The 23,979-nt window shown below is 38.2% G+C and overlaps 1 protein-coding gene across 2 annotated transcripts in view; it reads left to right on the top strand.

Moving 5' to 3' along the window:
- The window catches only part of PLD5 (phospholipase D family member 5), a gene marked incomplete at its 5' end in the record, with an annotated part of 182,219 nt that overhangs the window by 62,258 nt on the left and 95,982 nt on the right, over window positions 1-23,979 (top strand). Inside the window, one exon of one of the 2 annotated variants that reach the window (XM_081997126.1) lies at window positions 15,333-15,469. In XM_081997126.1, coding sequence (XP_081853252.1) covers window positions 15,333-15,469 — 137 coding nt within the window. Of the gene's footprint in view, window positions 1-15,332; window positions 15,477-23,979 lie in introns of those variants that run through there. The other variant, XM_081997127.1, reaches the window with a different exon arrangement.

The raw sequence follows: 23,979 nt of genomic DNA, 5'->3' as shown, positions 1-23,979 counted from the left end.
TGGCTAGGAAACTAAGGAAAACAAACCTGTTGCCACTAGGCTTACACTTCCTATACAGAGGGAATCTGAAAGTTAAGAATTGTGAGAATCACTGTTGTCTCAGCAAGTAGGTACAGGGATACGTGGTGACAGAGTGTAATCTGGAAATGTTATCAACCTATGTTGTCTGAGTTTGTTATTTGTGAGTAGTAGAGTATCTATATGCATTGCTTAAAATTATACTTCTTAAAATGTCATACGTTCAGAAAGAAAATGCGTACCTAATTTTACTTGAATTTCATTAATTATTTTACCAGAATAAACAACAAACACTGTATTGGTTTTTATTCATGTGAAATACTTTTCAGCCTTAAGCAACGCATACAAAAATTCTTTAGACTCTAAGCTGGTTTTCATAAGTGCACTGCACATGTGTTTTACAGCTGTTACTTTCAGGAGAAAACTTAAAATGCAAATTAATATAATATGGCAGTGTAAGATCTACATATCTCAGATTATTTCCAAAATTCTAGCAATTACTTAACATTTTGTTACTTCCCGAGAAATGAGCAAACTTTGTATTTTGATACTCCTGGAACCTTATTATATGAAAATTTCTGATGATGTGGCAGATGAAATGCAGATGTCTCTCTGAATTTTATAGAACTTAACAAAATGACTATATATTTGAGAGAGAGCTTCTAATAAATTATTGTTACTTTTAGGTTGGGCATGTGACTGTCGTCCTGAGACTGAGATTTCCCAGATAAATCTCTCTACCTTTCTCTAGGTGCTTTTGCTGTGTTAGGGTCTTGATGTTTAACTGAAAACTTAAGCTGCGCTTTATTTTGCAGTTTAAAAAGGGTTTGTAGGGTATTTTAAGCACAAACTTGTGCCCAAAACAATTTTCCTCGGTTGATAGTCTGCCATAAGAGATTTTTATTCCAAATAATTTAGTTTCGTTTCTTCCTAAGAGAGTATTCCCAATGAAGTTTGTTATCAAAAAAAAAAAAGGGGGAGGGGGGGCAAAAAAAAAAAGGCCCCAGAAATATATTGGACTTCACAGTAGGATGAAAGGTGATAATGTTTAGTGACACTCATTGGCATGCAGTTACTCTTTCCTGGAACTTTCTCTGATACATCATCACTTCTATTGGTGAGGTGCAATACACCTCCTCTCCTTTCAGGAGCATTGAAACATCAGTGAGGGATGTGTGCCTCCACCCTGTCAAATTGCTGTGTGGCTATTTTAGGTTCAAGGTGGTTCTTCATCTCTCTCACGTTTTTTTTTTTTTTTACTTTATTGAGATTCTTTGCTACAGAACGGAGAATAAGAACCCAGAACTTCATGGTATCTTCATGCCATGTTTTATTTTACAGAATTATTAAATTTTCAACAATTTAAAAAATTTGCAGTGATTTACCTATTTTAAAACAACAGTAAAACTAGACACAAACTCAGGTAGGCCAGAACATGTGATGGTTTTCATGGGAACAGCCATGTACCTGTATGGATATATTTATTTTTTTAACCATAACAGTCATATATATATTGGATATCATACTTAGTCTTTACTTTTTTCTATTAAACTGAGACTTTTGTGGTCGAGGCTGTGTATGTAAGTATGTATATTCATGTGCATGCATCTTTTTCCTTCTTAATAACTTCTAAATTAAATTGGTTGACCTAATATGTAATAGAAGGGTGGAGGTCTTCAGGAGATTTTCCAAGTCAGGTGTCATGAAAATTGATGATGATGGGTTGAGGGAAAGAGCAGATTCTCTGCCACCTATTAATGTGAAATGTTTTGTATAACTGGGCTTTGTTTTATCTGGATTTTCAATGACTTGTATGCAAAAAACAATCACAGACAAAACAGAAAATGTAGGAAGCCAAGGTAATATTTCCTATCTATGTTTAGTCAGTTATGATGTTGATAGATTATCCTTATGTATAATGTTGTGGAAATGATTAGTTTAAAAAACTAATTTATTTCTCATATAAACAGAGCAAGAAAACCAAAATAAATATTTTGGCTAGATATTAGACCAATAGGCAATAAGCCCAATTCAGTAGAACCATACTACAATATATTATTAGGCTGAGAAAAGAGTAGGCCAAAGCCTTTCCACAAAGGTAATAAATGAGAAAAACAAGGCAGAGAAACAAAACCTGCCAAAAGGCTGTAAACCAGGGCACCTTCATAGCCCGACACACCAGAAGGATTCTGACCTTATCAATATGGAGATAAGGCAGCACAGGAAGAGACAGGCTAGCAGGGGAGAGCACTGCTGCTGGTGGAAGAGTTATCCGGTAATTCCAAGGAGAGGTGAAAAGTTAAAGTCAGAGTAGAGTAGTTCTGCACTCTGCTTGTGTAGGGACATGTTTGCAGAACTCTCTAGAAAACTAATCTCTCTGACTCTACCAAAACCAGATCCCACCGGTGCCTTTTTTTTTTTTTTGTCCTCTCCTCAAGATATCTGTTATCTTCCACTGGTTTTGAAACCTGGTGTACTTTCTATAGACTTTTCTCTGCATTGTATGAAGAGAGAAACATGTAAGATGGCAGAATAGAGTGAGGGCTTCTTAGTGAGAGTGAGACCATGATAAAGATGAATTATTTTGCTGTGTGGTAGAGCAGGGAAGGAGGAAAGAGTGAATATAGTTTGAACAGTGAAAGAGGAGGACATCCAGGAACACTTTAGTTTGGCCGGTTTACTTGATTTTCTTCTCTTTATCTCCTCCACATATAATGGTGTGTGGCAACTCCACTACGGGCAGCAAGAATACTCCTACAACAATGAGGTACACTGAGAACACTGTGACAGATCTCATACGGAAGGAGATTTTGTTATAGAGAAGACTGAAGGTCTTAAAGCCCCATTGCTGTTTCTTGACTTTTTTTTCCTCTTGGTGCTCTTTTTTTGTTTGTTTGCTTGTTATATAGTCATGTGTGCTTATAAACTTATTCTCATTGTAAATATTCTAATCTTTGTTCTTTTGCTGTGATTCAGGGAAAGCCTTTCTGACCAAATATTTTTGAATCACTAAGACTTATAATTTCACTAAGACTTATAATTAACTATTATTATAAATAGATAACACCAGACACTCCAGTCATTGAAAATTTTGGGGAATTGCTTTTTTCCTTACCTAAATAATTTGTGCTTTCATTTAAAAAACAAAACAAAAAAAACCCACAAAACAACCCCCATCGCCCCCCCCCCCCTTCCCTCCCCCAAAAAACCCACCCAAACCCCAAAACCAAAAAACCCCAAGAGAACTAGAATGTTTCTCTTGGTCAGAGAAAAGTGAGCAAAGTTGAGCCTCTGGGGCTCTCCTCCCAGGAGAGTCAGCTGCCTTCGTAGGATGCGTGTGAAAGTGGATACTTCCAGCCTGGCTTTCTTCACATTGAAGCTTTGCATGCAGAGTAGGGGATGGCGACATCCCACTCTTCAGTCCTCTGTTCACCGTAAAAAGTGTCATTTGGAATCATAGACAAGTGTTGGGTGCTAAGGAGAGAGATCTAATGTCTCTTATTCCGTTCCTGCAGAAATTCAGGGATCTTGACATTGAGAATTTTTTCAAAGCATTGGACAGGCAAGGAATGATCTGGGCCAAATGTCTTTGTTTCCTATTTCCAAAAATGCTAGTAGGGATCAGTTTTGTGTATATAATTTTTAGTTCCCAGAAGCCGAGGTCAATATAGCAGTCCCATCTTTATTCATAATGTTACATATTTTCCAGCCAGTAAAGGAATTATCCATCAAGTAGAATTACTTAAGATATAAAAGTTACGAGTACTGTCATTTAATTCAAATACAGAATTGTATAGGATAAAAAACATGGTAACTAAGTTACCTTTCAAGTCTGTCATAAGAAAGAAAGCATAGATCAGATACACTTAATCACTATAATTAACTAGTTTACCTTTATCTCTCCAATTAGCTATGGATCATAAGTCTTTCTTTATTTTCCTTTATCTCTTTTTGAAGTAGGATATAATTCCTATTGTGAATGTAAAAATTGGTTGTGTTTTCTCTGACAGTGGAATTAACTTGCTTGGCCAAGTGGCAAATCTATTATTTCAACATGTACTCACAGTGTAGTTAGAAATTCAGAATAAGCTAAAAATAAATGCTTCCCATATGAGATAATTTAATTTCATGAACTTGTGTCAATTTATAATAGTGTTAATAAAACGTTTTCCTTAAGTGTGTCTCATCAGATTGAGTAAAAGCAAACTCTTTAAAAAAAAAAAAAATCATTTGAAATCTTCTTAGTTTTCTTTTTACACTTTATGAAAAGGAAACTGGCAGTTTATCTAACAAACTAAGTTTGTACCTCTGGGTTCAGTTGCACCACCTGCCTTTGACTGTAGAATGATTGATGTATTGGGACTTAAGGTGATGTTGCTGGAATCGATGGCACATTCACTCTTAGTCTGTCCCAATCGCAGGATGAAATTATTAAACCTCAATGGGAAAAGTTTAAGGTATTTTGCCATGTTAATTTGGCTAAGAAAAAATATGCTCCAGGCAGAGTGCTGCAGAGCTGCACTTGAGCTCAAATTTGTGTCTTTACAGACTCCCTGATGATGTTTATGTGCCAGTAGCCATATTTTCTAATTTTTAAGTCTTTGTGTGTGTCTTGTCTCCTTTTGAAACAATCTTGGAAAAACAATGAAAGGCTGTGTGCAAGAAGCCTGAGCTCACTGTACATATGATCATTTAATGTGCCAAAAATGACATATGCAAACACTGAGGAAAAAAAATTTTTCATAGCTTTTAAATTTCATTTAGTTTATCTTAAAGCCTTACTAGCTGTATTATTGGATAAAACAGTTTCTTGAAAGAAATGTGAATTTTGTAGTTGATGTTGTGTTTTAGGTTACTTAACTGAGTATGTCACTAGTATTTTTGAAGTATGAAAAGAAATTATAGTTACTTTTAAATATAACAGAGGCACTACCTTTTGTAAATTAGAGGTCACAAGTAGCAAATCGGTGTATTCATTTGTATATATTCTGGTCTGCCTTCACAAATAAACAGATGTAACTGAATCTAACATACTACTGATTGTTCCTTGTGATTTAGAAACGTATTTCTGTTGGCTGTTAACAGTCATTATAATATATGGCATGCCTGTTTGTGTGTATAAATATACATATTTAAGATTATACATACACGCACAAAAAATTTATAGATTTTATAACCTATCAGAGTCTAGATGCCAAATGCTCTCTGATTTCAGGGAACATGGCACAGGTATGGTATGACCCCCAGAGATGTTTAGGTTCTTTTTGGATACCAAAGTGATATGGAATGGTCTGTGATGGACATACTTGCACTGACCTTCTTAGGCTTACTGTATTTTCTCTTTAAAGATCCTTTGTACATAAAAATTTGTTTATTGTGTGCACACAAAATAGCTGCCCAGCATCTTGCTGATCCCCTCTGTCAGGCAGCCTCGAATTCTTTGATACCATAGTTAGCCAGAGCACACCCTGTCCTGTCCTCTGTCCCCAGATGTGTTCTGTCCTGGATTCAGCCTGTTGAAGTGTTCCGAATTGTTGGGTGTTACCATCTCAGCAGATTGTCCTTGGGCTGGAACATGCCTTACTAGAATGGCAGGGTTGATGTTAAATTTTAGAACCTTTATAGGAGCCTTACCTGAAGAGCTAAAGCTGTCCTATAGTTACTGCAGTCCTGCCTAGTTTGGGGTAGAATTGTGCTGCCAGAGCAACACGTATTAGACAGATCCAGTGGAGTGGGGTGGAATAACTCTGGAGTCACTGTAGCCAAATTGACACTTCGGTGCTTCAGCTCATTTTGGTGTTCAAGGGTGACCAAATGGAAATAAAACCTGAAATATTTGTTAGGCCTGTTAAGTGCATGACTTCAAGCACTTCAAATGTGGGATATGCTTCCTTTCTTGCAGAGATGTTTAAAACTGGTCTGAAATGTCTAAGGTGAAAAGTTTTGAGCATATTTCAGTGGCAACTAATAAGAAAAGTGTAATTGCCCCCTTCTTTATAATTTAAAATGTTCTATTTCACTTTAATACAAACATGGTTAATCTTCAGATTGAAAGTTGAAAGCGTACAATGAACAGCTCATTCTAGAAGAGATTTAAGAAATTCATGGGTCAGTGTTAGTTGAAAAATGTCATGCTGATGAATGCAAACAAAAGATAGAGAAGATAGTAATGTAGACTTTTTCTGTTGATTGTGAAAACAACATAATTGCTGGCTAGAAGCAGATGCAATATGGCAAGTTACTGCAGTTTCTTGTTCAGTGTCTGCAGAAGACTGATTTGTAGAGAATCTGGTGTTTCAGAACTCTGTTAGGAGTTAAGACTACCAACATCAAATTTAAATGGAGTGTGGAGTTGAGTAGGGCTACAACTTGGAACTTTCTAGTTGCTTGGCCTGCTATGCCGTAGACTCCAGAGTGATACATAAAGGATGTAAAATTGCAAAGGGCATTTTCTTCTAGCAATCAGACAACCACAGCGCCTGCTGATACCCAGACTTGTAGGCTATCGGCCAGTCTTTGCATCATCTGCTAGATCCCCCCAGCCAGCTGTCCTCTGATGATTATAAATGATTTTAAACGGACTGTTCTGCAATATACTAAATAGCTTGCCTCTTGATGCATTTATTTTTCATTCTTTCTCAAAATGCTGCCTTATAGGATCCAGTTCTTGATGGGAAATAATAGAACTTTAAACATTTGTTTGCTCAGTTGTTATCGGCTGTGTTTCACCTGATTTCTGAAGAGGTCTGAGTTCAGTTTTTAATTATATTTGTGAACTAAAGTTGTACACAGAAGGTCTCTTATCTGTACGTAAAAGATCTAATATATAAAGCTAAGTACTTTATGCGTGTGTTAGTAATTCACTTTTTAGCTTCAGTGTTCTAGTTCGTAGACTCAAGTGCTAATCTGATTTTTTTTTACCTTTTTTTCTTGTATCTTTTTGTATCTTTTCAATTTTATACTTATTTCCTGTCCTGTCAGTTTTTCTTTCTAACTCTTGCCTCAATCTTTTGTAATTTCTTCTTCCTTCATTTTTTGTTACCTTTCTGCTTCCTTCCCCGCCCCCACCCCCCTTTGTTTTTTAACTCTTCCTTTGTAAACCTTCGACTTCTGTTGTTGGGTTTTTTTCCCCCCTCCATATTGGACATAATTTTCTCCCTGTCGTACACCCCCCCCCCCCCTTTCATAATTATTTGCTTCTCTCCACCTTTCCCTTCAACGCACTTTATGACCTTCCTTTCTTTGGTCACCCCAAAATGTTAATCTGATACCATTGCCATCAGTTCTGCCATTTGGGTTTGGTTTGTTTTTTCTAAAGGTACTTTGTCTTTTATTATATGATAGAGTGCTGATCCGAAAAGAAATCAGTTATGGCTTTCTCTAGCACAGCAATTTTTATTTGCACAATTCCTGGTGGAGCAATGGATATAATGCTAGCAGTGGTAAGAGTCCTTACTTAGACGCTCCAGGTTTACAGATGCGTAAAGAGATATCAGGATATAGAAATCCTATTTACAGTGGTTTTTACTAATGAGATATTGATAGTCATCTGAATTGTTTTTTCAGGCCAGGTTCAGATTTTTCAGTACTCCCCCCCCACCCTTGTAGGAGACACTATTCAAGTAGACTGTTATTTTTAATGGCCCTTTTTTGGCATTGCCAAACTATAATACTGTCTTATATTATGCTAAAGACACTGAGTCAGTATATCATGTTGAGAAGTTGGGACCCAATTTTCGGAAAACGGCACATGAACGCTTAAGTGCATTCAGGCTTTTCACTCTTATGCCAATTCTCGTCAACAAAATGCATTAGAGGTTAGTTGGTCATGTGCTGGAAACCCTTTTTTCTTCTGGGGCTCATATTCTGAATGTTAATAGCTTTCTGTAATGTAGCACTTTGTGTGAAGGAGGTTCAGGCAAGTAACCCGTGAAGCCTTGGATTTCTTCCAAAGCAGTTTATTAGTTTTCTATTTATAGTAACGTGTCTGTTGGTGTTATACGCCTGCCCTGTTGGATCAAACGTTTGTTCAGTGAGCAGTGAAACCAACGCGGCCGCTTCGCTGTGGCTGCGTGCTGAGGGCCCTCGGCCCCTCTGCTTACCACCATGGCAGTGATTCCTCCCACCCCAGTCTCCACGAGGTTGCGTGGCGCTCAACTGCGGGTGTGCCGGAAGGCAAAACTTCGGACCTTCTTTCCCTCGGTGGAGGCACTAATTTGCGTCTTTCTCAGCCAAGTCTACCTACATACTACATTTTGTAAAACTTCTGAGGTAATTACATTTCTCTAAATGTTTCCTTCAAATACAGATTCAAAAGAAACTGGGCAGGCAGGGACAGTGTGATTTCATATGCCTAGTTTGCTTGGAAAACACTGAAATTGAAGAATGTTGTTTGGAGAATTAACTCTTGATTCTCTTCTTTCTGTGGTAACTATAGGACTAAATATTTATTGTTGATTTTTCTCCAAACTGTCTCCATGCAGTCTTGAGAGGTGAACAAAATAGGCCAAATTGGAGTAGAGGGTAAGGATTATTTTTGCCTTGTACGCAGTACAAACATTATACCAGGATATAGAGATGTAAGTCAACACAACAGTTTGACATGATTGATTCATGTTCAGGTTGTACTCTGCTGTAACTCGTGGGTCCTTCTGTGGAAAAAGGAAGCTATTTAAGAGTGTAGAAAATATATTCTATTGCTCAGACCCACATATCTAGTCCTGTACTGTGCATCCAACAGTGGCAATAGCATGTCCCCCATCATCTCTGTGAGAGGGCACATCCCTGCCTGTTTTCTCTAGTATCTGCTCTGGACATGTTTTTCAATGCTTTACCTAATCTCTTTTTAAACCTGCTGCTGCCGTTTGCTTTCACAGCCTCTTGTAGCAACAAAATCCAGACACTCAATATCCACTTCATTACAAAGTACTTTATCCCTACAAGTTTGAATGAATATCCCCTATTTCTGCTATTGTGATACTTGGTGAATAATAATTTGCCTTCACTATACCTGATGCTCTTGTGATGATTTTTTTTTTTACCCCTTGGTCATATTTCTTTTCCTCTCCAAACTATAGACTCCCACGCCTTTTTTTGTCTGCCTTCCTAAAGCATCTGCTCCAGCCTCGTAACAATTTTGATTATCCTTTTTCCTAATGGTTTCTCAGTTCCTGTATCTGTGTAACTGATTGCTCCTACCTGCTGGTAGCTCTTTTCTCTTCCTTAATTGAATTTTAACCTATTTTTCTCAACAAACCCCCTAAGTTGTCAGGAACATTTTGAAATTTTAATCTAGTCTTCCAGCATGCTTTCAATTTGCGCTGCTTTTGTTTTGATTGAAAACTTAATAAGCACATTTGATTTCTAGTCCATAATTTAGATTGTTAATGAAGACATGAACAAAAACAGATACGGAGCACAATCCTCTGGATCCCTTCTAAAATGTCCTCCCATTTTTTCAATGAGCACGGTATTCCAACCAGCTTTACACCTCTCCTATAATAACCTCAACATAGTTTCTGTGGTTTGTAAGAAAGTTTTTATTAAAGATCAACATATATGTTATTTTCAGCTTCTCCAGCAGGATAACAAGGCTCATGACTAGGAAAGATGGAGATCAAAATTGATTGATGTGACTTTTTCTTGACAAAATTTCTAATCTTCTAGGTGTTTACATATAATGGCTTCATTACTTACTTGTTCAAGTATTTTCTAGAGATCAAAGTTAAAATAACTAGTTTATTATTTCCCAACTTCTATTGCTTGCCCACCTTTATTTCTTAAATGTGGGTAACGTTTTTGCTTTTTCCAGTCTTCTGATACTTCACTTATGCTCATGAGTTTTCAGAGGTAAGTGCTAAAAGTTCTCTGTTAGCCTCAGCCAGTACCTTAAATATCCAAGGATGCAGCTCACTAGGCCCAGCCGATTTGAAAATAGTAACTTATCTTAGCACTCTTGGATGAGTCCCTTCCTGGTTTTGTTTAATAGGAACTTAAGTGTTGATTGGTACTAATCATACTAGCTGGGAGATTTAAGGCTGCAATGAAGATTATCACTGTATATGGATTCCAGATTAATGGAATTTATAGTAACGGTCTTTATAGTAATTTTTTTCTCTAATAAACGTACTCAAGGATTATAAAGAACCAAGGTTAATCCAAGAATGATGGCTAATCTTGAAGTCCAGTTTCTTGCTATATTTGGCAAACGTACTATAGCATGCCATAAAACCCCACTTGTAAGCAGAATTTTAAGAGCTGTTGAACAAGTTACTAGTGTTGAAGATGAGAGTTTTTGTTCTCACGCTGGTGTTGAGACGTGTTGCAGGAAAGAGCACACTACTGTTATAACAGAAGATGTGAAAACCTACCTCTTAGAGCCTCTGTCGTTCTGACAAACAGATGTGAACTCCCTATTACTATGTTGTATAAATATTACCTCCTTTATTCTTTCAGTAGGTATAAAATAAAGCACTAGTTCAAAGCCATGACATATTTTGTTGTTATGTGCTCAGTTTTCTCAGTTGATGCAGCACTGCAATTTCACGGCTCCTGTTTGGGGAAAGAAGGACATTTTTCTACTGTATTGAGGGAAAACTAACATTTTAGTCTGTTACAGAGATACCTATTGTTTGTGAAGAAACTGAAAGCTTTATGGGCCATTGAAGTATTCTTAACAGCTTTTGAGCACCAGGAGTGCAGTAAAGATGGAAGCCTTTTTCTTTTTTGCTCTCATTTGAAATTCTGCCTGGGTAGCACAAGCTCTGATGCAACCTTACCTGACATAGACTATTCTTTTTCTTAATAATAAACAAACAGATACTGTCCTTCTCGGATTAAAACCTAGTCTGAATAGTACTGTATTGAATACCCATTGTGCAGCTCTTGCTCTTTTTCTCACTCTCTACCTAGGGATATACAAGCATGAAAAATACTATGTTTTGTTTTAGTAAATGGAGTGGATTTGGTGGATTTGTTTTAACGCAGGTACTGTTTAAGCTAGATGAAGCGGATGAAAGAAACTTATTTGGCTCGTGAAATGGAAAAGAGCAGCATTTTTGATAGTCCTTGTTCCTGTAGGAGTTTCTTTCAATCTTCCATAAACTCTGAAGAAATCTTTCTCTCATGCAACAGAATTTCTGGGCTTACAGTAGACAGATCTCCACACTGTTGAGAGTGAAATCTCAGACATGGTTGTCCTCTGAGATTTCCAGTCAAGCTAGTAGATGCTCTGGGCCCCAGGCCCCTTAGCATCTCTAGCAGTCTTCAAATATGTAAGAGATTGCAGCAGGAAAGAATGAAATCCTCTGTTCTCTGTTTTCAGCAAGTATGGGAAGGAAAAAAAAAAATATATTGCAGCATAAGAGACTTAAGTTAGGCATTGGTAAGGTACTAACATATAGGATAGGTCGCCTGAAGAGACTGTAGGATCTCTTTCAGCCGGAGATTTTTAGGGACCGCTTAGACAAATACCTGCTAGAAGTAATATTTGTATAAATTAACCATGTATATGGACAGATGGACTACATAAGCTTTAGAGGACCCTCCTGACCCTGTATTCCGTAATTAAGTGTTGAAGACTGAAAGCTTAAACACAGAGGGATTTTTAGGCATTTACTGAAGGAAGCAGGCAGATAGGTCTGATAAGCTCTGAGGGATCCCAGTTGCCAAGGGGATACACAACAACATAGCATCAAGCAAACAATCTGCCCAAGCCCACCAACGCAAGAGTCTGCAGAGCAAATCAAACAGATTCCTTCCAGCCTGTCTATGGCGTGAGCTCTTCTATTTTGAATTCTTTCAAGAAGCCTGCTATTACTCACACATGCACACACGCATACACACAGGCACGCACAGGTACTATAATAGAACAGTGACATGGTCTGTTCTAATCTGTTCTAATTAGAAAAAGCCTATTAGAAAATTGCCCACAGTAGGCTTTTAGTGCATGAAAATTAAGATTTATTACCATGGTCAAAAGAAAGGCTCAGTAGACTTGTTTGGAGCCAGTAGCTATTTTTTATTCTTTGTTTTCTAATATAAACATCAGTTTGAATCTAAGCAATATTCAAATATTCATTTCTAATGTAATATATAGATTTAAAAGCAATCAAAAAATCACCACTCAGCAGGAATAATTTCAAGATGTAAAACCATTCAACATCCTCCTTCCTAGCTGTATAAATTTTTTTAAATGGTCTTTACCTGACTTTTCAGACCTGTGACTAAAAATGTAGGGTTAGGAGAGTAACAGAGTTGGAGTTTTTGCTTTGTTTTATTAATATTTTGTGCTACCCTTAGTTCAAAGAAAAAATACTGTTGTCACGGTTTGATAAAATTCTTTTTTTCATGTACATTTAAAAGGTCTCCTACACTATTTGTAACCATATTGTTAAGCTGGTACTTAAGAAAAAGTGAAATAACTAATCCATTCTAGTTTAGTGTTATTCATTATAGTTATGAATTAACTAATGCATTTGTCAAAGACAAATGCATAATATAAAGGATCTGCGTAAATAAAAGCAGTAAATTAGCAATTCTGTCTTTATTTTCATGCTGGTAGAATAGCAGTGGTCTTACTAGTGGTGCTGACTTTGTGCCTCTTATAGAGAGAAGTCAGTCAAACTGCAGAGCTTAACAAGCTGTACACATGCAGAACTGAAAGAACAGAGATTTAAACTTTATACGAATTTCAACTACAGCACAGAAGTCAAGAAGCCTTGAATATATCCCCCAAATTTATGTGGAATGGGAATTAAAGCTAGAATAGAAGGATCCATGCAGAATTATTTTGTCCTCCCCTTTCCGTATTCCTTGAATGTAACCACCTAGAAATTGCTACCATAAAATTTCTTGGTATTGGAGAAACTTAAGATATCTGTTGCACGTGCTTTTTTTTATCCTCCTTCTTGTGATACCATATCATTTTTTATACACTGTAAGTTTTATATAGCTTTTGGCCTTTAAGTTTTAAGCTGGTTAACAGGTTTTGAGGGCTATTTTATGACTTGCGACATGTGTGGTAGAGGTGCTGTGGACTCCTTTTAATGAAACATCTCTTGCTGGTTCCATGTGTGCTGGCACAGCCTTGAAGGCTGCTGTGGTCCCGGCTGGTTCGGTGACCCTGCAACTCTCCGTGGTCGTTCTGCTGCTTGCGTGGTGACGCAGCAAGATGATGGGAGTTATTCTGTGGAGCAATAGCATGAAGTCATTTATACTGTGTGGTAGCTAGGATGCTTGTTGCTACAAATTTGACCAAAATACGGACTCGGGACTGTTCCCAGTGACTAGAATGGCTGCAGTGACCCTGTTTTGGAAGGAAAAAGAACGCTAGTGTTGTGTGCCAGGCTGGGTCACACCCCCTGCTTTTAGGGGCTGGGGAATGAGCCCTGGCTCTGTTTGGCTCGCTGGTATGGGAATGGCGTTGCTATCTTGCTGCCATGGTGATACGCTCCGCACTTGGAAGAAGCTGCATCAAACAGTTTCTGCAAATACACTTACAGAACTGTAAAATCTGCATGAGACAATGGTTATCTTAGCAAGAGTGTGAGCCATCCTGATGAAGAAATGTCGTAAAGCAGTGTCCCAGATCTGAATATCTTTATCTTTGGCACCATTTCGTTTTTCTTGCCAGTAGTATGAAGCAATGTTTTAACTTTTTTTTTTTCTTAAATCCCACTGTATGTCTGACTGCAGCCTTAGTTCTGGACACCCAAATGCAGTCATTTCTAATTCTTTTCATACGTTGCCACGATTATACCTAGCAGCAGCAAAAAAAAAAAGTCCAAATTTTATTTATTTCAGAAGTAGGCTTTGTAAATGCTTGAAGAAGATTTTCTTATGTTGCATTCTTGTAAGATTTTTAGGTAATGTATTAGAAAACATAGATTTAAACATATATTTGAAATGTATAAAAGTGTCTAATGGGCATTATATTTAAAATATGCATATAACCTAAGTGACATATTCAGTGTTACTGTTAGGTTGAAGAATACCTTTCTCACTAAATTTCAGAAAAGTTGTTCCTGTTTGTCCGAATAAGTAGTTTGCTGTGTTTTAGATTGTCACAAACTGAAATAAAATGCTCATATCTGATTTGTCCTGAAATGCATGAGCTTGTTTCTTCTGGGATGTGCACTAGTTCAGAAGTTTTGGGAGCTTATTTAAAAAAAAAAAAAAAAGTCAGGCCTTTTCTTTATGTGTACTGGAAAACATTCTTATTACTCTGAAATCTATTACCTCTTAAATGAAATGTCAGGAACAATGGAAATGCTATAAAGTTGGTTTTCAGCTGCAAGCATGATGTTTCTTCCTTTCCCTTACACTTTTCCTGCTTTCCCATATGCTTTCCCACTTTCCCATGCCTATAATGCTTTTCTTTCTTTATGTGAAATTTTAATTACAAGGCAATAGTGAAAATTAAGAAAATAACTATGGCAACAGGAGTTAGACTTTTATATTTTTATATATATGTCTGGCTTTGCACAAATTTTCTTCAGTAGAAAAATATACATTATACTTTCTTGAACATTTGGTTTCAGAATAAAATATACTTTACATTCATGCAGCTGTGCAAATTGCATGTTGGGAGATTGTCTTTAGGAGGTTTACACAGGTGTATCTGATTTAGTGCTGCAGGATTTCATGTTGTAGCATAAGGTAGTGCTATGCCATGTTTTAATATTTAACCTGAGATGCGGAGAGCATTGCCTATCATACTGAGCAAGTCTCCCATTGTTTCCTTGAGTCTCATCTATCACCTGTGAATTTGTTTTCCTTATAATATAAGTACTGTGGGTCAAGGACTTGCCAAAGTGTCTCAGTTGCTGTGGCAATCATAGTAACAATGGCAGTTACTTTTGTGTAGTGACAAAAAAATGACTTTGCTCTTCAGTGTTCTTCCAATGACATGTTTTATTTCAACTGAACACAACAAAACTCTCAAGACTTCTGAGTGCCATCCTAAGTGTGTGCTTTAGCTTTGAGGTGCAATCAGAAAACACGCAGTTAATGTAAGAATCATTGTTTTAACGCATAATGCTTTCCTTGTGGTACAAGCAGAAAAGTTTAAATTATAAATATTATTTGTGACATGAATTATTTAACAATGTCTGAGAGATTTAAAATACATCTCAAGGTGATACCTGAAGGGCAGTTTTGAGAGTGTTTTCATCCTCGGGTGTGTTTCATGTTGATAGCTATGGCAGTAAGAGCCTCAAAGAATTTTGGATCTTATGTAAAAGTTTTAGAGTCTCAGGTCATTGACTGGAATGTGCTCATGCCATTAAAACTTTTTCAATCTTAATCTCTTTCAGTCCCAGCAAAGATGCATTGTGATCTTTGCACTGGTATGCTGCTTTGCAATTCTGGTTGCACTGATATTTTCGGCAGTGGATATTATGGGAGAAGATGAGGATGGACTCTCAGAAAAGAACTGTCAAAATAACTGTCGGTAAGAGGTAACAAACAAAACTTCTCTTTTGGGGTGGACAAGAACATACATGTGTTATGTAATGGCATGTAGTAATTGCCATAGTCCTGTGGTATAACTGGGGAGAGTAGGTAACAGTGGAAGAAATGGTTTCTTGTTTTGAATTTCTGGGTTTGGAGGTTGGTTTGACCAAATAAAGCACACTTTTTGAAGTTATTTCTGGTGGTATGTTTTGAGCAAGACCCTTGTGTTCAGTTATTCTGTAGGCCTGGGTCAAAGCCAGTTAAATTTCAGTAAATGAGTATTGAGGTGGCTCAGATAGTTCCCAATTCTGTCATGTCTGTCTTTCATCAAGAGCTTTTTTTCTTTCTCCAGGAAGGTCACTGAACACTTTTGACATAAGACTGCTGTCCCTTTTACATAGTGGGACCTTTTATATATTCCTGTTTGTTGCACTTCCCTAATAGACACAGTTGTTTGCTGAGGAACTCTGAAGAAAACTAATGACATGGTCAGAAAGACTGGAGTATTCACTATGTCGGTTTAAGATTTGCCTCAGATACCTGGCACAGTTGTGTATCTTTTAACTTTAGATTTAAGTAGGTGAATAGATTTTTTTGGACCTTTCATTTCCAGACTGAATTTCATTTTGCTGCTCCTTACTGTCAGGTTCTGCCATGAATCTGTTCATCAGTGATGACCAATGCTTTTCCTGCGTGGTATTGTCCCAGGTCCTCGTCTGTCCACCAGTAAAGCTGATTTAACAAACATTTGTAGACTTCATTCACAATTGTATTCTGCTTTTTTTCAAGGCTTTACCTTATGTATAGAGCACTGTGCCTAATTCATTTTATGGAAAAACAGTTTACCTTAAATAAATTCTCAGAAATCCATTCTAATCTGATCAGGGAATTGCAGGAGTGAGAAGGGGCTCCTGGGCATCCTCCAGTCCGTTCCCCTGCTCCAAGCAGGGTCAGCTACAGTAGGTTGCTCAGGGACGTGCACAGTCGGGTCTGCATAGCTCCAAGGATGGACTCTGCAGCCCTTCCTGGGCAACTTGTAACACTGCATGTACAGAATCTACCAGCTACCACTGGCTGGGTATACAGTCAGTTTGAGATAATTGATATTTATTTTTTTTAGAATAATCTAATGAGAAATTAAAGTTTCTTTGAGCCTTTTCTCCTTATTTCTGGTATACTTTGTTGATTTTGTGTAAAAACTCTTTGGGGACAGTGCCTTTCTATGCTGCACCTGTCACAGTGCAGTCAGCAGCAATTCACAATCCCTGAAATTGGATCATGTTTTTGCAATTATACTGGATTTTTACAGTATTTTTTACACACTGCTTAAAAAAGGAGGGAGAGGGAGGATAGTCTTTAAATTTGTAGCTTCTTTCAAATAGGACATACCTGCAGCATCAAGTAGCTTTGTTCTGAAACCAACCACCCTTCTGGCACTTTTTTCCCAGCATTGTTTTGTTTTTGTAAAATGGCTTGGCCCTAGTCAGTTCACTTTCTTGTACACCTGAAGTTCTGAGCAACCTTCTAACATATTGTCTGAATTTTCTAGAGTTCAGTTAGCTTTTCTTTCCCCAGCAGGGTCTTAGGTATTCTTCACTGTGAGTTGTTGCCTTCCAAAACTCTTAAAGATACTGCATGTGTCACCTCTACACCCACTGTCTCCATGTGTGAATCTTTGACAGAACTAGGTCAGATGAGGGGAAAGTCTTTCTGCTCATTGGCTTCAATGTGCTGCGCACAATTTCAACAGATGCAACAACTACTGCACCATGTTTTCCTCTTGATTGTATCAACTAATGGCTCCGATTTTGTTCTGGATAGCTGCATAGGCCTAGCCAAAGAAGAACTTAATCTTCTTTAATATATTGATCACTCATCCAAATCATTGATAAAGTGCACCCTCAGTAAGTTTGCAGATGCTGCCAAGTTGGGTGAGAGTGTTGATCTACTTGAGGGAAGGAAGGCTCTACAGAGGGATGTGGACAGGCTGTATCGATGGGTTTAATAAGGCCAAGTGCCGGGTCCTGCACTTCGGCCACAACAACCCCATGCAACGCTACAGGCTTGGGGAGGAGTGGCTGGAGAGCTGCTTGGCAGAAAAGGACCTGGGCGTGCTGGTTGACAGCCGGCTGAATATGAGCCGGCAGTGTGCCCAGGTGGCCAAGAAGGCCAACAGCGTCCTGGCCTGTATCAAAAACAGTGTGGCCAGCAGGAGCAGGGAAATGATCGTGCCCTTGTACTTGGCCCTGATGAGGCTGCAGCTTGAATCCTCTGTTCAGTTTTGGGCCCCTCACTACAAGAAGGATGCTGAGGTGCTGGAGCGTGTCCAGAGAAGGGCAACGAAGCTGGTGAGGGGTCTGGAGCACAAGTCTTATGAGGAGCGGCTGGGGGAACTGGGGTTATTCAGGCTGGAGAAGTAGGGGCTAAGGGGAGACCTTATTGCTCCCTACAACTACCTGAAAGGGGGTTGTGGTGAGGTGGGTGTTGGTCTCTTCTCCCAAGTAACCAGCGATAGGATGAGAGGAAATGGCCTCCAGCTGCACCAGGGGATGTTTAGATTGGATATTAGGAAGGATTTCTTTACTGAGTGGTCAAACATTGGAACAGGCTGTCCAGGGAGGTGGTGTCACCGTCACTGGAGGTATTTAAGAGTTGTGTAGATGTGGTGCTTGGGGACATGGTTTAGTGCTGGACTTGGCAGTGTTAAGTTAATGGTTGGGACTTGACCAACCTAAATGATTCTATATTTCTATGTTTCTTCACTTTGTGTTCTTCAAATGGAAAAAAATTCAGTGGGAGCAATGTACAGTGCTATGGAGGAAAAAAAAAAAGTACATTATTTTTTCCATGTATAAGAGATTAATTGCTTTTGTCTCTTTGTTTGTTCACACCAATCTGCTTTTCCTAACACTACTCGCCTTTCCACTGTTTTTTATTGGTTGGTATGTGTCACTCTTGTCCCTCCTGGAGTGTGTTAGAGGAGCCTGGGAGTAAACCCAGCATGTGAACTTTAAACATAAGAATCAAACTGCTCTGCATTTACAGTGATAAAAGTGATCTCAGACCCCAGCTCTATTTTAAGGTGCCTTTCACAGAGCAATTCAAGTGCATGATCTAGCTACTAATGCCTGAACCAGAAGGCACATCAATGCTGTGTGTATAAACTGCCTAAACCATTTCTAATAGCAGTATCCAAGTGCTGTCAGCTGCTACCTGCCAACACTGAAACCTTCTGTACATGATGAAATTGCGCTCCTTTATGTGTTAAATATATTGCAGACTTAACTGAAGTACTGTAAGATCAATTGCTGCTTGTGGCATATATTTAGTACTTGGGATAAGCACTTTTAATAAGTAAGACAAGAATTATTGAATTCTTATATTTCTGCTGTGTGAGTACTTTCACTGAAATTCAGGAACAGGCACTTACGTTTGCAGGATGTACTGAGACAGAATAGTAATGGCAGGTCTTTTTTTTTTAGATTAAATGATTGTCAAATAGAAGTTTATATATATGATCTTAGAATTCTTTTTTGTTTTTAATTGATTGAATTTGTGAAGAAGCTTGATGGGAAAGGATAATATTGATTGGAGAAGATCTTAACTGACAGTTTGTTAAAGGCTTTTGTCTTCTGAAAATCAATTTAATTTCTGTCTTTTTATTTTAAAGGAAAATATATCTGAAATAGAACTGTGGTCTAAAATAGTTCTTTGGATAGAAATTTTTGGAGCTTATGCCAAAAAATAGCAAGTGAGAATTTATTTAAAAAAAAAAAAAAAGGGAGAAAGTAAAAGGAAGACATTTTTAGAAGTCTAGGGCTTGAGAGAGGAATCGTCAAGGTATGTGGTAAGCAGTATTTTCCAGTAAAGCCTGCGGTCTCTGTTGTTGTTGTGACTATATTGTTGTTCATGAATACCAATGCAGCCTTTCTGATCTGCTTGTTCTAATTCAACATGAGGTTCCTCTTCTGTTTAATCATTCCTTAAACTCTTACCACACAAGGAATACTTACTGCATGTATTGACAAAAAGACCTTCCTCTTTACTAATGTATTTATTTCTCTTGGGGGCTTTGTAGCAAAAACAAGTCAGGGAAGTGGAAAAGCAAGCTTTTTTTCATGTCTTCACTGATAGCTGAAGGGATTGTTGCCACCCATCTAAAAGGGTGCATAGGAAATAACACTTTCTGAAGAAATGAAAATATGTTTGAAACTAAAATTGTGAATTATGATTTGTAATCTTTGAGCTTCTTGCTGAAAAACTCAGCCTATAGTTGAGAACTGAAATGCATCTTGCCTTACAGGTTGCTTGTGACTGCCACAATGTGAAGTCGGATTGCTGTTGGTTGCAAACCATTTCCCATTTTATTTTGTTACAGACAGAGGAACTTGATATTCAATAATATCAAGTAGAATATTCAAGAGGAATTTGAATATTTGAGATTTAACTAAAAAATTACTGAAATTAATTTTTTTGTCTTTTGACATTTAGATGCAGAATCTTAAATGTTTTTACCTTGCTTTGGATGTTGTAATCCAAAAATACAAATAGGTAATTTAAAAAAATTTACAACCCTGTCCTAATAATTGAGGTCAAATATTAGGGCAAATAAATTTACTTATCAGCTTATTTACCAAGCACCATTGTAAAAATTACTGTCTTGTATGTATCAGTGGATTGCAATTCAAATAAAGAGCTGGGGGAAGGTCTGTAAAAAAATTTTCAGGCAGACAAATTCTGGTTTCAGATTTGAAATCATAATCTGAACTCTATTGACTTGAAAACTGTATTAGTTTAGATAAAAAAAAAAGTTGTTTGTATATATTTACACTGTCCCATATAACTTGCATACTGTGAATTATATGTGGAGACTGGCTGACTGAAAGTAGACTTTTTATTTTTTTACGACTGGACCAGGTCTGCTAAGAGGCAGCTTTTCACTTCAGAAGGTGCTGTACACTCTTGGTTTTGTTCCACAAAATTTTATTTCAGAATGCTGGACTTAAAAAATACGAATGGCTTTTCACCCTTGCTATTAAAAGAAATGTCAACTGATTGACATTTAAGGATTAAAAAAAGTAGTAATGACTGTGAAAAGTTGAGCTTTTGCAGTTTGTGCTTGGTATGGGATACAAATAGTTCTCTGCTTGGTATGGGATACAAATAATTCTCCTGAGACATCCACATTAATGTTGTTAGGCAGCCCTGATGGATGAGACTGGTTAAGAGGGTATGTTTACCAGTCTGGGAAATTTGCCTGTCTTGCTGTGGGTCCATTAGGCACTGCATCTATAAAATTAGATTATTGTAATTTGAGAATAGTACTTTTTAATGATTTATCTATTGTGAATAAATCTTGGCTAGCCTCTGATGCAACGTCAGTCACGACTTACTTGGCTTCTTTGAAACTGGCTTGTAAACTCTAATACTGTCAATCTGGGAAACAGAAGAAATTACAGCTATTAAGAGATGGTCTCTCTTATCCCAAGTGTTTGAACCAAGGTCATTTTGATTTATTACCAGTAACTTCAGCTGTTCACTATACCTCTTCTCCTGCTTGTTGCTGATGATAGTCATGCTAGAGTTCCTACAGAGCTTGCACATGCCCTCAATTGTCCTCACGTCACCAGCTTTTCCAGTATCTATTGAAGTGGTAGTAGCAGCTGGCATAGCTCCTGCCCCTGGCTGTGGGTTTGGCCCTGTCTCTTGACAGGGGCTAAGGAACAGCAAGGTGGAAAAGGAAGCAATGGTAGCTACTTTCCACGGTTCCCAAGTTTAGGGTGTACAATGATGTAAAACTGATGCCATGATGAGTTGGGATTTTTTTGCTATTTTTGCCTTTGTCTGATGATAATTGGAGGATTTTCCTGGTTTGTGTTTATGTTCAAGGCAGATTCTGTCTTGTGTTCTGTTCTCCTGACGCAATTTTGCTATTATGATCATTTCTTTTGTCCTCAGAGTAATATATAATGAAGGCACTTGTTCTTTTGTGTTTGAATTTCTGTTGAAGGATTTTGCTTTTTCTTTTTTGACATGAGTGGCAAAGCTATATAGTTCACTTGCTGATTGTAGGGAGACCAATTCTGCCTGACAGCAAGTAGGTGGTAATACTTTGGCAGTGTTTGTGTTTGCTTTGGCGATTGTTTTGGATAAGGGTTTGTATCCTCTATAATTTCAGCATCCTGCAGAGGAACTGGATCTTTCTATTGAAATGCTACGCTTTAGATCTCAGCAGTACCCTGCAGCACTGAGTTCCAGAGATTACATCTGGTTGTATACAATAATTATTTCCATTGATCAGTTACTATGGGTGGTGCGCATTGCTTTCAGTTTCACTAGATGTTTCTTTATTCTCAGGTTGTGAGAGAGGGCCCGTAATTGGAGCCCATGATTTTTTTTTTTTTTTTCGCTATTGCTTTATAAATCTTTCCTTCAACTCCTCTCTGCTATTTCACCAAGTAGGGTTTTGCAGCACTATTAAGTAAGCATACTGCAGCACATGCTTACATTGGTTTACCTTGGAAGTGCTTTGCCCTTGGCTGATTATGGGGGAGATTTTCTCTGCACTGCGTGGGTTCTGAACATAGCAGGTTTATATTGCCTGTTTTCTATTTAATAAACAAACTATGACAAGCATAATAATTAAATGTCTAAACAGAACAAGATGCTCAGATTTTGAAGACAAGCCTGTGAAAGAGCAACTGAAGATTTCTATTTACAAAACACTTATGGCACTTGACATAAAAATTCCTTCTGTCAACATGATGGACGAGGGGATTGAGTGCACCCTCAGCAAGTTTGCAGATGACACCAAGCTGGGTGGGAGTGTTGATCTGCTGGAGGGTAGGAGGGCTCTGCAGGGGGATCTGGACAGGCTGGATCGATGGGCAGAGGCCAACTGTATGAGGTTTAATAAGGCCAAGTGCTGGGTCCTGGACTTTGGCCACAACAACCCCATGCAATGCTACAGGCTTGGGGAGGAGTGGCTGGAGAGCAGCCCGGCGGAAAGGGACCTGGGGATGCTGGTTGACAGCCGGCTGAACATGAGCCGGCAGCGTGCCCAGGTGGCCAAGAAGGCCAACAGCGTCCTGGCCTGTATCAAAAACAATGCAGCCAGCAGGAGTAGGGAAGTGATCGTGCCCCTGTACTCAGCACTGGTGAGGCTGCAGCTTGAATCCTGTGTTCAGTTTTGAGCGCCTCACTACAAGAAGGACATTGAGTTGCTGGAGCGTGTCCAGAGAAGGGCAACGAAGCTGGTGAGGGGTCTGGAGCACAAGTCTTATGAGGAGCGGCTGAGGGAACTGGGGTTATTCAGGCTGGAGAAGTAGGGGCTAAGGGGAGACCTTATTGCTCCCTACAACTACCTGAGAGGGGGTTGTGGTGAGGTGGGTGTTGGTCTCTTCTCCCAAGTAATTAGCAATAGGATGAGAGGAAATGGCCTCAAGTTGCACCAGGGGAGGTTTAGGTTGGATATTAGGACAAATTTCTTTACTGAGAGAGTGGTCAAACATTGGAACAGGCTGCCCAGGGAAGTGGTGGAGTCACCATCTGTGGAGATATTTAAGAGATGTGTAGATGTGGTACTCAGGGTCATGGTTTAATGGTGGACTTGGCAGAGTTAGGTTAATGGTTGGAACTTGATCCTAAAGATCTTTTCCAACCTAAACGATTCTATGATTTTATGATGACGGTTGTCATCTTGTTTTGGGGTGATAGAGAGAATGAGTTATAAAACCACTAAATTTTTAAGGTGATCCCTATTTGCAGTCATTTTTATTTTTGCATCAAAAGGAGTACCCTTACAATTTAAGTTGCTATGGCTGCACACTGCAAAGAGCTGGTGGACCTCCGGCAAAGGCGCTCAACATCCTGAGCAGGGAGGGAAATCAGTACCTCAACAAACTTGCACAGGAGGAAGCTGTACTTTTCCTATCTTACGTTTTAAAAAATGAATAATAAATTTCAATAGAAAAGATACTGTATTAACAGTTCCTCAGTATCTGAACAGGCTAAGAATTTTTTTCCTCTATTCCTGCACCGATACAAGAAAAGGGTCAATTTGCTTGTTTTGTATTTACTTTCAGCTATAAAGAATGTCTTCACAAATTAAAAAAGGAGTGCCAAAACTCATATCTGTTTAGATCTTATTCTGTGTGCATTACCACCAGTAGATAGTTCATAATTAATTGCATTGTATTGAATAGGTCTGGACTTCAACTTGTTTTGTCCAAATGCATGAACCGTTATTTTTCCCCTACTCTTTGTTCAGTTAAATCTAATGGTTTCTTCGGGAGTTTAGGACTGAGTGCTTTAGAGTCTCCTTAAGGCAGCTTTTCCTGTCATGCTAAGCATTGTTTAGGATATAATACAGAGATTGACATATTTTGTATTCTTGGAAGTTAAATATGTAAGTATGTGTTTGTTTCTCCTTTCATGACTTAGAATTTCTGAACTCACATCAGAGAAAATGTTCCAACCTTAATGGAAACAAAATTCCAATTACTTTAA

This window comes from Phaethon aethereus (assembly GCF_964289735.1).
Source record: "Phaethon aethereus genome assembly, chromosome: 3".
NCBI lineage: Eukaryota > Metazoa > Chordata > Aves > Phaethontiformes > Phaethontidae > Phaethon > Phaethon aethereus.
Note: the sequence above shows the minus strand (reverse complement) of the source record. Positions and strands in the feature narration are given on the sequence as shown.